Source organism: Atta cephalotes (assembly GCF_000143395.1).
Source record: "Atta cephalotes unplaced genomic scaffold scaffold00032, whole genome shotgun sequence".
In the NCBI taxonomy this organism is placed as follows: domain Eukaryota; kingdom Metazoa; phylum Arthropoda; class Insecta; order Hymenoptera; family Formicidae; genus Atta; species Atta cephalotes.
The window spans coordinates 866,388-883,789 of NW_012130096.1; the positions used below are offsets into that span (position 1 = coordinate 866,388).

The window sequence follows — 17,402 nt, forward strand, 5'->3', positions numbered from 1 at the left end:
GACATGAGAAAAAATGGACATGAGAAAATTGACACAACGTGAAATAATTTGGAAATACGATTGAATGAGGAACTTTAGCTACCTTGATTTATGAAATAATTGTGCGCATACATTTAAGCTTACACATGAAAATTGACACTTGTTACTACATAATGTACTTCACTTAATTAATAAGCATACATCCTCGAAATGCTCATCCTCGAAAGAAATTTCCTATCATTGACACGTTTTTGGCCGACATCTGTTCGGGCATTGATTATCATAAACGTAATCATGGCAGAATCCATTAATTAACTTTAGATTAACATTCGACAGAATTAAAAATTTTTAACATACAATCACATACATTGTAGGCATTGCTGAAGAATAATTTAAGTACAAGTGTACAAGAGGATGAATTTTCGCTCTTTGTGTTTCGTTAATATCCGGCATTTCGGTGCACATTTAACTCGAATTTGGCTGATGATTGCAGTTGCTAAACTTTTGTAATTACAGCAGATTTGCATAAGACGACTTAAATACGGGTATATTTAATAAGAATATCTTATACAGCTGATTATACATTTATAAATTATAAAAAGTAATTGCGCTTTCAAAAATGCTATTTTTTTGTTACGTTAATCAGATACATTGCTAATAAATGTTCTTTATGTTTTTTCGAATGTTTGAAATAAATATCATGCCTAGCATTTTCTAATCATATATTTGCCGTGAATTAAATTTACAGAAAGTATCTTAATTTTATTTGGAACTGTATTCGGTAATTTGTTTGTAAGAGCGTTTATTTTTTCAGAGCTTCATTAATTTAAAAGTCGATATGTGATCAACATAATTGACATAAAATCCGCAACGAAATGCCGGGATTATTCCCTGTCGATTATTCTCGTTTGTCTTGAGACTTAAAACTAATGGCGCAATTATCCCGTTCATCAGCAGTCATTTATGGACGGCACTCGACGATTCTAATATGCGCACACGTGTCCTGGATATTATATTGCCGTTTTGGACTTGAGTACATGAAAGAATCTTAAATAGCGCGAGAAATAATAATACTTTTTATCGCCGATATGACGTGTCGTCCATCAAGAATTCTTGCTCGAGCATTCCCACCTATCAATATTAACGAGTCAATATTAACGATTCATTAACGAGAGCAAGTAAAATAATCTAGCAATTATTTCGGAAGATTTATACGAAATAGGATAATTTAATTTCATATGCGAATATGTTTGCAAGAAGTTTCTCACATACAAGGTTCCCTACTTTCTGTGGAAATTTTTTAACTTTCTCAAATATTTGTTTGCAACCCGAAATTAATGTTGAGTTTGTAGAAAATTTCAATTTTCTATGGTACACTGTTCATTAATTGAATCTTTGATCATGTTTGAGAAAAGATCAAATTGCGAATTATTTGAAGAATTAATTCAGTTACTTTGTGCATCCATCGTGACTGAGCGATATAATTTAAATTCTATTATCATTTTGCAAATTGTAAAAGTGCAGAAATATTATACGGTAGCATTACATACATTTTTCATAGTAAAGTATTTTAGTGTAATAAATAATGCTTTGTTGTTTGTATTGACATTTAAAAAATTTTATAGCTTTGATTAGTATATTGATTTATTAAAATACAATGTTTATTTAACCCACGATTTAATCTATTCTTCATCCTTTTTTAATTCTTTCTTAGAACTAAAAAAAGCTGAAGAGTTTAGTTAAACTAAGATTAAAACTGTTAGAAACTTTAACTGTTAGAAACAGGCATTAAGTCGTTTATACAATATCAATTGTTTTATTAATTTAATTAATTTACCTCTGCATACGTTATTATGCAGACAAAATTTTTGCTTGCATATGAAATATTTCGCAAAGTGAAAATTTTTCTCGATAACGAGATCTGTTCTCGTGCAATAAATATCCGTTGTGCAACTGATTGTGCACATGTCTTCACCAGTAAGCGTGTATCTCATGCGACGATATAGTTGAAAGTGTTATATAACAATCCCCTATCTATAGGAGCATTTCAATTCCGTGGCAAATTGTCGTAGTTGGATGTAGTTGCGACTTTATATTAACAAGATATAGCGCTCACGGTCACGGTGATAAAATTTTTAATGGTTGTATATATTATATAAAATAATAAATAGAAATATATAAAGCATCTAAAAAAAAAAATAGATAATAGTAAATTACTTCTTTGTAAGAATTTTTCTAATACAATATTTATCGAAAGAAATATTGACATAAAAAATAGATAACATTGCAAGTTAATAAACAAACACTCTATGTATGAATTTTAAAGAAACCGAAACTGATGAAACTTCAGAAAAAATTAATAAATTAATGTTCTGTTCAATAAATTAAAAGTTATAAAACAGTATTAATTTAAATTAAATGTTTAAAATTGCAACTTTTCAAAAACATGAAATTTTACGTACTTAATACTGCATATCACATGGATAATACAAAAAATAAATAGATTTGAGGACATTTTAAAACTACTGATTAACATATATATATATTTGAAAAAAGTTGAAAGTGGTTAAAATTGCGAAGCTCACGGTGAAGTAAAATATTTGCATGTTCTGGCAGTAATTTGCGAACTATTTCGGATAGATATTCGCGATGTATTACTATTAAGGTTGTTACTTCGCCTAAGATAATAACCCCTTTTACTTACCTTCTCTCTTCACGAATTCAAATTTATCGCGAGATTATGCGGCCGATTGTGATGCCATAACGTAAATTGCATCAAACATGCATCGTACGTATTCAGCAAATTGATCAGAATACAAATGCATTTCCGAAGTCTAATTATGAGACAATAGCTTTTTTCTTTCGAATTTTAGCGATGCTTTTCGTACTCTTATTATTTATATTTCTAAATAATTTAGTGTTGAATTTAATTAAGATATTTGAAAACTCAGAAGAAAATTAGAATTATAATATTTATATCAGAGTTTTGTTTATCTGGTTTCTACTTTATAAATTTCTTGATAAATTTCACTTTTAAAAGAGAAGTAGACTTTAGAAAAACACTAATATATTAAATGTTTAATTAATAAACAATAATCAATACCAATCAGACAGCCCCGCTGCTATTATTGATGACTGTCTTCTCCGTGGCATCAGTGTTGTTATTGGAATTCGTCTTGGTAATGTCCATCTGATTAGATTTCGTGTTGTCTCTCGGTCCGTCCAGGAAGTAAGTTATCATACTGCCCTTTCCTTTGACTTGAATCGTTCCGCGGCACGTGAGCGGATATCCTTTAGTAATCAGAATATCACGGACCTCCTGGGTGACTTGAATCCCATCTAACACGCCCGTAGAATCCATCCTGGAGGCCACGTTCACGGCGTTGCCCCAGATATCGTATTGCGGTTTTCTGGCACCGATCACACCGGCAACCACCTGCGCAATTCGCGTTGCATATTGAGTCTCTCCCTTGAGAATCCTCGACAATTTTTCCGCGATTTTCTTTCTCGCAGCTGAGTTCGAGTGTTATGTGAACGAAATAATCAAAATTTGATTACGAGAAATTGCATTACGAGAAAATATCGCGGAAGAGCTATGAATATGAATGGAAATTTAAAATTGAATCATCTTTAGAATTAAAAGAATTATAATTAATATCAGGCAATTTTTTTTCAGATATATTAAAATTTGAGAGGAAGTAATATCAAATTTAATATATTCTTTATTTTTTAAATTAATTAAAAATTGATATGAGATATAATTTTTTCGAGTTATTATATTACACAAGTTTTCAATATATTTTCAGATTCTCTCTCATTCCGTCCTGAATGCAATTTACGGATTATTTACAAAGAATGCAATGATGTAGTGAAATTGCTCGTTCCATGTTATTCAATATTACCGGTCCAATGTTGATGCCCACACGCATGCGAAAGTTATTAAAGCTGTGTTCATTGACATAGGCCAGCTGCTCGCGGATTCTCAGGGCGTAATCCGCCATTGCGATTACGTGCTTGTAATCCCGCATATCGCATGTGCTTTTCGTTAGGCCTAAAGCAACAAAAAAAAGATTAGAGTGAACTTTGCACGACGGCGTTGTTCTGATCGCAATGTCCTAATTCGAGTAACGAGTCTGAGTTGTTAGGAAATTGTTAGGAAATTGCGCGAAAAATCAAGTGGCCGTGGGAAATTAGATCTGTTCTCGTGGAACTAGAAAAACTTTGTTAGGAGAATTAAAACAGGGAATTTTGGATTCGTAAATTTAATTTGGAAATATATTCGGTGGTGATACAAATAAATAAATTAAAAGTTAATTATTGAAATGTGCGATGAAGATAAAATATTTTATCATGCTTTTACGAATTTATTGCCGACTAGACATAATTAAATTTAATCCAATTTTGATCGATTCAATAATTAATTGTAAATGCAGTATCACTCTTTTCTGGAGCGATATAAAAATTGATGGCAATTTTTGGGAATAAATCAAAGAATTGTTGAATAATGATACTAAAAAAAACAAAAGGATTCTATGAGAGACATACCTGAAGCGGCCATATACGTAGCGCCTGTACTCTTGATCTTCTCGATGTACTTGAACTGTTCCTCAGCAAGTAACTCATCGAAGTCAGCAATGATTTCGTTGAGAAGTCTGAGGCATTCCACGCCCTCGTTATTCGCTTCGAGTTCTACATAGAACTCCGAAAAATTTGGTATCGAGGCGAACATAATGCACACAAAGTCGCATTGTTCGTGGTACAATTCCTGCGAAACAATCGACATCGTTCTAGACATGTCTGTTTAATCTTCTTTTTTTATAGAATATATTTCTTAATATTTTACAATAATCTTGTTTAGTTTTGTCACTTTATAAATAGTTATATTAATTTCTTTAAAACATAATATATAATTATAATTGTTCTGATCATTTTAATTATATTAATTTCTTATAGACTTTTGATATACTTTTTTAATAGTTTATTTTAATTATTTTTAAGGACTTTGAGAGTGGTATTGAAATCTATACATATATATTCACAATATATTATTATTATTATTTGATATCTAATTTCATGCATTAAATGTGGCTGTTGGATAGGACAGGACAAATTGGATAAATAGATAGGACATAGTTAGGTGAATGGATAAATACTATTGAATATCAGTCTGGAACCTGAAATTGAACAATTTAACATTTAACATGTCAGTTGTCACAGATTTTCTTTAGTTTGTGTATATACAATTGTGTGATTACTTTTGAAATTTTAAAAGTAATCCTTAATTAAATTATGAATATTACATCTAAATAATCTTCATACAACAATATTATATTATAAAAATCTAGGATTAATGATTAATTTACGATTTAATTAGGAAAAGAAGAAATGGAAAAGCAAAGAAATGAATAAATATTGCTTTTATGAAAATGTCGCTGTCACGAAGCTTCTAAGAAAGCTGAAACTCAATTAACTCTATTACGATGAACTTTAAAATATACGATTTTATTTTATTTTACCCTGTTAGACATTAAAGGAATAAATCAATTCCTTGAAATTAAATAATATTTTATTATTTTTAACTTCTCTGTATGTGTCAAAATGTAAATCCGCAAAATGTTAATCCATTCCTTCAATTACAAGATAAACAATGTCCACATTAACGTTTTAATTCATTTATTAATAAATAATAATGATATTAAATTTGAATCAAATTTAATTTAATTTCTTAAATTAAATTAAATTAATTCCATTGTTTTAAATTAACGATATACTGAATAGAAACAATGATGACATATAAATGGTTAAAAGTAATTCAAATTAGATATAATTTGACACTATGATTTAATTTAATAATGTATACATCCAACTTACAACTAAATTGCTGTTAATCTATAATCATTTAATCTTATTATAGGAAATGCCAAAATGTAGCTATTTTGAGTATCCCAGTATCTTTATGTCTCTTTTGTTTCAAGTATAACTTCTCACTTCTCAAATATAATATAATACTATAAATATAATATAATAGAGTCAAAAAAATTGACCAGTAATTGTGCAAAAATCTATATCTATTCTCGATGAAATATTCAAATTGTTTTATTGATATAGAAATGATGTAATAGTAAATTGACATAATAATAAATAATAATATACATAGCATATTATACATAATTGTATAATATTAAGTGTGGGAAAAAGTTCGTGACGTTTTTCCCGTTAGATGTAACGGGAAAAACGCCACGAATTTTTTTCCATACCTAATATATAATGTATATGATGTATATAATGTATAATATACATGTACAATTTATTATTTAATTTTATTATTTATTATTTAATTAATTATTTACAATCATTATAATAAATCTATTTTTTACTTAGTGCATTTAAAAAATTATAAAATTATTGTGAAAGATTTCTTCGAACTTGTTTGTCAGATAGAACTTACGTCTGAATTGACAGTAGACAGAAAATGGGCGGCCACGTGTTCTGGAAGTATATTTGCGAGCAATTTCTGATTGTAGGCCTTCAAGTGTTCCATTTCTTCCTTCTCCTCAGTCGCTTGTAACTTCCACAGGAAATCCAATCTGTATTGGTACACAATATGTATGTCAATAGTCTTCATCTATTTCTGCCATGAAAAATATTTTAACAAATTATATCATGTTTTTCAGAAAGTTTTATGAAGTATATTGACATATGTGTTCTAGAATTTCTGATATGTATCGTGTCACGTATTTTTAATACATATCATTGTAATTGGCAGATTTTCATAAATTTGCACGTAACAATATATACGTATCTTTTTAGTAGTAAAATATATTTGCTTTAATTAGATTTCAAAGTGTCAATATATTCCTGAAATATCTTGAATATTACTTGCACCTCTATATACGCGACTCATGCTTCGACTATGAAATTATTCTGTGAAAATCAATTCCTGAGATCCCCGATCCGCGACATTGTTTGTGATGAGATGAAAGCTTTCGTGGGAAATTCCACGAAGGCCTCAAAGGTTTCTAACGTGCAAGTTTAGGACGTATCTATGAGCTAATGTTGCGTAAGTTTCGAGAAGCGAAATGTTAAAATGTAAGCATGTTCGAATGTTCGACCTGTAGGTCGCCTCTGTGTGCTGAGAGTGTGCCACTAGGCAGGCCATGAAGAAAACCACTAGTACACCTGCCAACCATCTTCCAGCGGGTTCTACGTCGTCCTCATTTAGTGCCTGGTAAATGCTGACCCCGAGATAACAAGCCACAACAATGCTCAATACGGCTACTTTAAAGACTGACGTTAGGATCTGATACACCGCGCAGGTTACCATCACCAGCATCACCAGAACCGGAAACAACTGCAATCAGTTGCGGAGTGTCAGTGAATTCCTGTAGTTTCGTGAAAATCGCTCTGTATATCACGTCCGTGCTAAAAGTTCTCTAACGTCACGGAATTGTACGAGACCAACGAACACGTTCTTTTTAATTACAATGTAACAATTTTAAAAACTTGTAGTTATTTTAACTTTTTCGTCAATGCATATGGGTACCTCGTTATTTAAATTTAAACAGCAAACATATTTTTGTGTAAATTTCGTTATGATGTTTCAAAAACTCCATTTTTTTTAACAACAACTGCAGTTTTGCATATATTTTATCTCGTTTTATTTTTACATTTTTTTTACATTTTTTGCGAGAACCTTCTGAAACATGGTAGTGAAAAGGTGAAATATTGTGCACAAGAAGAGTTCACGGAAGAGTTAATAAAAGAGTTAACTGCATAAAATTTAATATTAATTTTGCACGAATTCTACTAGTATTTTATTAATAGATTATGTTCGTTAAACTTGCATAGCTTTTCTAGCCGTGAGATCATAAGTGCAGTCTCTTCTTTTGAAAATATTTCTGATCTTTTTTTATTCGCGTTTCTTTCATAACAAATTCGAGCGAAGACTCGATTAATCATTGTCTGTTTATTTAACGCCGATGTCATATAACTTACGTCGCAGAAAAGAATATAATCGCAAATGCCGGGGGCATTGATATTCTTCGTCGGTACTCTCATTACGCTGGGATGCTCGTCCGACGATTCCTCAGCGAAAGGCAACGAATTATTGTTGACGCAAGCCTCATTTCCGATCAGTGTGATCTGCAGCGAGAAAAAACGATAAAAATTCGGTCGTTGTTTACTATTTTACTACGAGAATGCAAAACATTCGATCACCCGCAGTAAATGCACAATCCGTTTGTGGACCGATATTTTTTTCCGTCCGTTTGTGATTTAATTGCGAACGTTCATGGCAACTTTATTATTCCGTAGTGTGTATGATTAATCGCAGTATCGATGCTCGCGTTCGATTTATTACCAAAAATTTTGGCTTGGCACGCTCTAATTTATGTTGTGTTATAGTTTTAATATGAATTTTCCGAAGTAAACGGAGAATGAGACCGATTATTGGATTCAAAAACTGAGAGAGAAAGGCGAGAGAGAGAGAGAGAGAGAGAGAGAGAGAGAGAGAGAAGAAAACATGTGTTGAAAGCTTTATTCGCATAATAAAAAAATTTATTTAATATTACACGTGATAAATGTCTTATAGGACTAATGGATTTTATATTTCCTGATTTTTTGTCTCCGATTTTTCGAATGTTAAAATTTTTGAATTTATTTAAATTATACTTGTCAGCTTGAATATTTCTTAAGTTTTGATATTCATGTTTTTTCAATAATCTAAAAAATAATAAACTAATGCATATTTTTTACATATATTTTTGAAGAAGTGATTGTCGTGATGCACGAGAAATGTTTAGATAGTTTCATAGATAGTGTACTAACATAAAATACAAACAATAACTGCATTAAGCTTCGATTACTCACCAGCGGCGATAATACCGTGATGAATGTTAGAAACACGACGATGGATGCAATGCTTTGCGCGATGATGCGATTCTCAAAGATCTGTAACGCCATGCTTCTCACCCATTTTGGCACTCTCTATGAAACGCGCACAATTAGGGCAAGAGCGATAAATAAAATATTAATTGATCGTTTCATTTATGGAAAATTCATGGCAATGTATATAATCGGGCGAATGGATACGACATATTCTCTCTAAATTTCTTGAAGTGCAATCTCACTCCAAAAGAGTGAGTAAAATACTGCTACTGTTGAAAAAGAGTGAAAAATTTACACTTTTGAATAAGAGTGACAAATTTTCACTTCTTTTTTAGAGAGATTTATTTCAAAGGAAAAAAATCTCCTTTTTTGTCTTGATTATTGTGTCATTTATAAAAAAACAATTGCTCTCTGTACTGTATAAATAAAATTCCTCTCTAAATTTCTTGGAGTGAAATCTCACTCTAAAAGAGTGAAACTCTTTCTATCATTCTTATTTAAGAGTGCAAATTTTTTCACTCTTTTTCAATAGTAACAGTATTTTAATTCTTTTAGAGTAAGATTTTACTCCAAGAAATTTAGAGAGCAATTTTATTTATAAGTAGAGAGAGCAATTGTTTTTTTATAAGTGATACAACAATCATTTGACTTTTATTCTACTATGTGTTTTTGTCCTTATTCACTTGCCTCTAGACTACTAATTAAATAACGGGATAATTAAAGGTTACGATTCTCAGGATCATCGGAAGAGATTAATGGGTGCGCTGTGATCAGAATCGACGGTTTCAGCAGTGACCTGGAAGTTTGCCACCTGGTCAGGGTCAAAAAGAAGTGGCTCTTTTCCAGAGAGTTTTGACCCGACGTTGTACGTGACATATCGCGCGATTTATTTAAATTGTTGTTATGTAGATAGATGTGTGACTTTATATAATAACCACAAGGGGAAAAAAGACAATAATTGTTAATATCTAGTTTTGCAATCCCGAGGGAAGAACGAAAATTCATACACTTATTCGGATCTCAAGAGAATGTATGCTAAAAAAAATTTATTAAATTTTAATTTTTTTGAATAATACTAAGTAAACATTTGCTTACAGTAAAAAAATATTTACTCAATAAAAAAATAGTTAATTAGTTAATTAGATAATCAGATTCTTCGGATTCGTCCATTTTCAACCATACATTTTTCTCAGTGTATTCAAACAGATGTTTATTAAAATTTAATATTTTTTTTCAGTGTATCACACTTGTGAGTTCTTACCTCGTTTTTTTTCCGCCAATAAAATGCCATTGACCAGGGCTATCACCAGCACACTAATCGCCGTGCAAACGTAGAAGTATACGCTCCTAGGAAGATAAAAGGAATATTTTAACGCGCTTTTTCTCGAGTTACTTTTGTGAGAAATTTTTCGAATGTTATCAGATTTATGCCGTCTTATACGCTAACTTATCGAACGATTTTCGCGAAAGTGCCCATAAATATTAGAATAAAGGACAATTCAATGTCAGTAAAATACTACAGTATTTCATCGGGTCTCAAGAGTATAGTAAAAGGAAGATATCACTACTATATAGAAGGTAGAATTTATTGGTACGTGTATTTACCCGGCGAGGGTGATGGCTATTGCGACCACAACGACCATGTAGACGAAACCGGAGCACACAAAATAAGCCGAGAGCATCCTGTCCCTCTCGCGCGAGTACTGCAACAGGTTATTTAAATAATTGCAATATCGCATATTGCCTCTACGTTTTCGTACGTATGTTTACTGCTAATGAATGCAGTATTTTCAATCAGTTATTATCAGTTATTGAACAATTTTGTAGACAATTTTGATGTGATCTTTCTTCTTAATGAAAAAATGTATGTACATTTTGTTCAATCAATGACGACATAATTCTGTCCAATCAACGACACATAGTTTAATTACGTGAAATTCGAAATAACTCAAATACATGTTTAAGTAAATTAACCAAAATTAAATTCAAACGATCTTCTATTAACATGAATTACTGCGTAGTCTGGTCACACTCAATTGTATACATGGACAGTTCAGTACGCAATTACAGCTCATATTTCGCACATATATATATATATATATATATATATTATTATTAAATTAATTAAATCTCTAAATTCGAAAAAAGATTATTCATAAAAAACAATGTTTAAAATATTTAAATAGAATTTATATTGCACAAAAGTTAGATAATTATTTTAATAAACGCTATCGTGTTCACTTAAGTGTGTAAAATAAAATTATAATTTTATATTAAGATTTATTTTATGTCAAATAATATGAAACTATTAAAAAAGCTATTGGACGAAATAAATTTATAACTGTAATTGTTTTCATAACAAATTTAATATATTTTATATAATATATAATTTAATAAATATATATATATATATATACGATCATTTATGCCTATTTTATTTTTAAGTATATTATTTATCTTGTAATGTAATTTGTTACCTTTTCTTCGACATCCGGTCTTCGAAACGTTAATATAAATGGCGTACAATGCTCCGCTCTTAATCGATCTATACTTCTAGCATCTATTGCTCTCATCAGGTACTCGTTCACCTCATCTTCAGGATCTTTTTCGCCTTCGATGGTTTCACCAAAACCTAATCTATTGAAACATATACATCAAGTATTATCCAATTGAAAAATACATAAAGTTTACTCAATGATTTTTATTTGTGATATAAATTATTCCAATATAACGAGTTTGTAACGAGTTAATTATTTAATCGACTTATTATTACAATATAAGTACGATTTTTATTTTCTAATATAACTTAAAAATATATAGGGCTCTGAGAATAAATCAACAAAAGGGAATAAAAAAACCAATTAAGAGTTTTTCGTGCGTAAAGTTATTTATTTGTTCATCGAAAATAATTCGCATACGTTTCAACCGATCTTTTCGGTCTTTCGATTAATGCGAAAACATTAATTAATTAAATATTGTAATATTATATATTTAATAATTATGTGGAATTAGATTATAATGTATTGTAATCAAATATAATCAATCGCTAACGATATCTGGCGTTCGTGGTATATGCTCTTTATCTTTCCGTAATTAAATAATAAATTATACACTATAAATTACGAAATACATAATGTTTATGTTAATTAATTTGTCACAAATATACAAAAATAAACATATTAACATATTAACATACAAAAGTACGAAACATATATCTGGGATCATTTTGTTACCGCAATGAAGTCAGTAATTACAAAGTGAAACGCAAATCCAGATGACAGTGGTCAGTGGTTGTGTAATTACAGTTTCAACGTTCATAAGATATAGACACAATTAATTTCACTGATTCGGTTTTTACTTTGACTCATAATTTATTGGACATTACAAGGGACCATCTCTTGTTTGCACAAATTAGTGAAAATTTTTGATATCAAAGTTGACAGCATAAGATAAATTAAGAAAAAAGGCAAGACTGTATAGATCGTAAGTTCCAAGAAATTTGATATTATAATATGCATAAAAGTAGAAATGGCTAATATCTAAAAAAATATTGATTTATGTAAAAAATGTTTGAAACAAATAGATAATAGAGTTTAAAAAAGTTGTTAGATGATAATATTAATTGGACCTTAGAATTAGATAGAATTGGATAGAATTGGAAAGTGCCTTCAAGGTCAAAAATCTAAAAATCTTAAACAGAACTCCCTATTTTTCATAGCATATTTTTATAGCTGACGTTGAGCTGATGTTTCCAGAACACTGGTTACAAATCTTTTCTTCATAAGAACTTTCCGAGTTATTGCATTTGAAAGTTACCACCACGTCGGCATTAGCATTAAATTTCTTGTAGTGTACAACCTATACAGTCTTGCCTTTTTTCTTAATTTACATTTTATGCTATCACTACTTTTACTGATATCAAGGATTTTTACTAATTTGTTGTACAAACTGAGATGGATCGTCTCTTGTCAGCTTCAATCATTATTTTATCAGGACGAGTGGTGATGAACATTGGTTATCAACTGACCACTGTCACATCTAGACTTGCGTTTCACTTTTGTAACCACTCCATTGCAGTAACAAGATGATATGATCCCAGATATATGTTTCGTACTTTTGTATTTTAATTTGTGACTTAAATATTATATATTCTGTAATTTACAGTATGTAATTTATTATTTAATTAATTAATTTCGCATTGAGAAGAACCGAAAACGTCGGTTGAAACGTATTATTTTCGATAAGTAAATAAATAATTTTGCGCACCAAGTACCGTGTAGGCTTTTAATTGGCTGTTTATCCCCTTTTAGTTGATTTTTATTTTACTTATTACTTATTTTTTAGGATGAACTGATTTATCTATATAGATAATAGTAATAAGAATATAACAGTCATGATTGTTTTTTAATTTATTAGAAAACAATCTTAAATTACCACAAAATTATGTAGGATAACTCCGGCAAATACGCTGCACTGGAATTTACACCGCAGAAGTCAGAAAAAATAGAAGGAGGGAGGGGGGGAGGTAATTTTCTCGCAACTATTCTGTTATGCCTTTATGTTATATTAGTATTGTGTTCTGATTTCAGCTTTTTGCTATTAATATTAATGAAATTATTGTGAGTTGAATTGTCACTGTAATAAGTAACGCCATCATGAATTACAATATCTACATAAAATGATTACTGTAGGACGTGTAAAAGAGTTAGTGGTTATTTCATGATACATAAGTGTAGGAATAGTAAAGCATATTGTGTAGCAAAATATAAGTGCTTTGCTTTCGTATTATGTTTAATTTGTTGTCTTGTATATCCCATCTATTTGGGATATACGGAATTTTTAGTGAACGGGAAGATTGTAATTATTATTTATTCATATACATATTTGCTATTCTTATTCCTTAATAAAACTTTATAAATACATTATTTTATAAGTTAATGTATCATTATACATCTTATTTATATGCATTATTTGTAAATTTTTCATGAGCCGTACATATCCCTTCCCCTCCCCCCTCCTCTTATGGGATATACGGCAAAAAAGCAAGAATTTCAAAAAATTATTTTTTAATATAAAAAAATAAATATTTCAGATTTATAATATTTTTTTCATAGTAGTAGGCAGTAATTTTTACTGACATACAATAGTTCGTTTACTATGAACATAGTTGTCACAGACCGGAAAAATTGGGAAAAGTCAGGGAAATTGAAATTGATCATGGAAAAGTCAGGGGAAAATGTAAAAAAGTTGAGTGGAATTTTGAAATTTACACAATTTCCTTAAACTGCTCCTATTCCAAATAATTATTATAATTTTTTAATATTATATCTGACATTTATAATGAAATACATTAAAATCTTGCACGCTTGTATATACCGGAGTTACCTTAACATTTGAATATTTCGTAATGTTGGCAATTTTTGGATATTATTTAAGCAATAAGATTATAATATCGTGACATTTATTAATATCAAAGATTAAGAAATTAAGCAGCTCTTATTAATAGGAACTCTTACTTGGTTTGTTTTCCGTGTTGCGAACCATGGCCCATAACCCTCATTTCTTTGGACACATTACTGTTTGCCGGGAAAGTTTTTCGTATTCCAGAATTAGTTATGTTGCCCTTAAATGTATCTCCGGGAACAATCAAGTAGGTACTAATATTATGATCTTTTAAGTACGCGTTCCTCTCACCCCCGCGACCTTCCTCGACTTCATAATACTCGCCCAAGCAATCTAAAGTTTCTTTCGTGATGTGCACACGTCTGCGAAACATTATACTTTTGATTAAATATTAACTTCGTCATAATAATTCGATATTAAGAAAATATCTTTTAACAAGAACAATTTGTTTGCGATATAGTTTTTTTATTTAAGATTGTGTACTTAACTTACTTAACTTGGACCGAAAAGTTTTATACAAATTGAAATAAAGCAACTAGAAATTATGTCAGTATATCGATGTAATTTATTGTCAATCGAGACTAATGTAAAAAGGACAAGTTAGTCAAGAACTAACAAAATTGTTTATACTCACCCGGGTATACCTCCGCTTTCCATGTAATTGGCTAGAGTCACGTCGTTGCTCCAAACATCAAACTGCCATTTCCTCAGACCGAGAACTCCGCAATGAACTCGGCCCGTATGGATACCAACTCTCATATTCACGTTTACGGCCATTACCTCGCGAACCAATCTACGGAGGTACGGACGTGAGAATTTATTGTTTCTCCTATCATTAGGCCATGTAACAGATGAATAACTATATCTTTCAAGTTGTTTGTGACAACAAACAAGCAAACTTTTTTGCCATTAAGTCTACTTAGTGATTACTTCGGTATTTGAAGCCTTCAAGTATTGGAAAAGTTATGAAGTACTTTCGTTATTAATGGAAATAAGAAGGAAACATTTATAAATAATAAATAAATAAATGTTGACTTTTTTTAAATTAATTTATTAAAGTTAGCTAATAACAATAATTACTCTTCCAGTTACAATGATTGCTCTTCAATATTTTTTTATTTAGTATTTGGTTTCCGCATTTATTCGTATTTGTCGTATAAATATTGGGTTGTCCGGAAAGTTCGTGCCGATGTTGAAGGAAAACGCAGAAAATTTAAATTTATTAAATTATATAGTTAGTCGGCACGAACTTTCCGAACAACCCAATACTTCAAAACGTTAAATTTTGCGGGCAACTGTTCCGATCGCGGAGTTTCCCGACAAGTTAAGTTCGACTAGGAGAAACATATAGTGAAGTTTAAGACGAGATTATTGAATTGAAATTTAAACACGCGTGAGGAATCCATTTGTTTGCAGTGACTTGTAGATACCAGTCTTTCATAACGATGCGAATCGACCTCAGTCGTGAGCATACATATCGTGGTCTCCAAGGAAATCTCCTCTTTGACGAAACGCATTTTATGAAAATACGAAACTAACCAAAATACGAGATATGTAGCGCACGGATACAACTCCATCGGAAGTTCTGTGGTCGTTTCGTAGATCTAAACGAAAGCATCTTTATTGCTCGGATGTTACTTTGATCTGCTAGTTCGTGTCTTTCCTATCCTTTTTCATTTCCCTTTCTCTTCTTTTTATTTATCTATTTTTATTCCCCTCAGCAGCTTTTGAGATTCTATTTTCAGTTATTTTTATTTTATGTTTCCTTTGTACGTTATCAAACGAACTATGAGGATAAGGAGTATTACATGGATCTTTAATGTTGCTGATGGAACATGTAATAGATTTATTTTTTGCTATTTTATAGTTTAATGTGGATACATTTTGAATCGTGACATAGATCTCGATTATGTTTTAGCTATTTATTATCATATATATTGATTTTTAAAAAGCAACATGTATATAAGATAATAATATTGTTCTTTGATAACAAAATATGTAATAAAAGCTTGACAAAGTTCTTATATGAGAAATGAAGGAATGTACTTACGTTATGGCATCGATCATGTCCAATCCCATTTCTACACAACAGTGAGCGTGATCTGGCCGTGGTTCCGGAAGTCCAGAAACGCAATAATAACAGTCTCCAAGGAGCTTTATTCTGAGACAGTGGTGCTCAGCAGCTAGCCTGTCAAATCTGCGGAATATTTATGAAAATTCAATGATTTATGATATCGAAGAAACCTAACTACTGAGACTGGAGTTTTGCCTCAGAAAGGAATTTTCGTGGAAATATTACGCTTTGGTTTTTGCAATCAAAGTTACTTTTGCGGAAATCACTTTCGTAACATATAATTTAAGTATAGAAATACTCGCTATTTTCCTCTAACTCCATGCAACTTTTGTAATATTTTCCTATATTTATATTCTGTTTTGGTGTAGATTTAACATTTAAAACTGTATTTATACTATCACAGTGTGGCTTTTCAAACCTACATGTTAAATTTACATCTTAGTATTAATATTAACACCAATTTAATGAGAATTACGTAAATACCGCATGTTAATCTACCAATATTTACTAGAATATAATGCTACATATGCTATTTTTTCATCTTTGTTATTGGTTTTCTTTACTAAAGTTTTAATTGAATTTCTAACTAAATATCTAATGTTATTACTACTACTATCCTTTTTTGACACTGAATAAAATTATGTGCGGTAAATGCGATACCGTGTTAAATTAATTTGAAACGACAGAGAGATGACGCGTCAACAAAAGTAAGGACACTAATAACCCGTGAGCTAATCGGTTTATTCAGATTAGATATTCAGTAACGTCGCGTTCCACGCGGTGCATATTATACGAAATTAATTCAGAGCGCCAGAAGGGCGATATTAATATTTCACGCGTATCCAAATCCCCATAACGTGTATTATGTTAATCTAGTTTAGTGATACGTAGGAAATAACAGTCTCGATGGAGTTGCGTACATATGACTCAAATAGTAATTAAATCACTCAATTATTAACGCATTATCATTAAGTCTTTGAGAGGTAATATAGTAGTCTATTTTAATAATGATATTATAATATTGTCGTGTTACATAAATCAATTCACTTAAGCACTACAC

General features: G+C 30.6%; 1 protein-coding gene across 1 annotated transcript in view; it reads right to left on the minus strand.

Annotated features, from left to right (window-relative positions):
• Positions 1–3,085: 3,085 nt before the first annotated feature.
• Positions 3,086–17,402, minus strand: part of LOC105621266 (adenylate cyclase type 6) — a 101,526-nt gene continuing 87,209 nt past the window's right edge. Inside the window, exons 9-21 of the mRNA XM_012202735.1 lie at positions 16,319–16,465; positions 14,903–15,061; positions 14,382–14,630; positions 11,343–11,502; positions 10,471–10,568; positions 10,127–10,212; positions 8,848–8,960; positions 7,975–8,121; positions 7,092–7,330; positions 6,428–6,566; positions 4,525–4,744; positions 3,882–4,030; positions 3,086–3,415 (exon numbers count right to left, since the gene is read on the minus strand). Coding sequence (XP_012058125.1) covers positions 3,086–3,415; positions 3,882–4,030; positions 4,525–4,744; positions 6,428–6,566; positions 7,092–7,330; positions 7,975–8,121; positions 8,848–8,960; positions 10,127–10,212; positions 10,471–10,568; positions 11,343–11,502; positions 14,382–14,630; positions 14,903–15,061; positions 16,319–16,465 — 2,236 coding nt within the window. The remainder of the gene's footprint in view (positions 3,416–3,881; positions 4,031–4,524; positions 4,745–6,427; positions 6,567–7,091; positions 7,331–7,974; positions 8,122–8,847; positions 8,961–10,126; positions 10,213–10,470; positions 10,569–11,342; positions 11,503–14,381; positions 14,631–14,902; positions 15,062–16,318; positions 16,466–17,402) is intronic.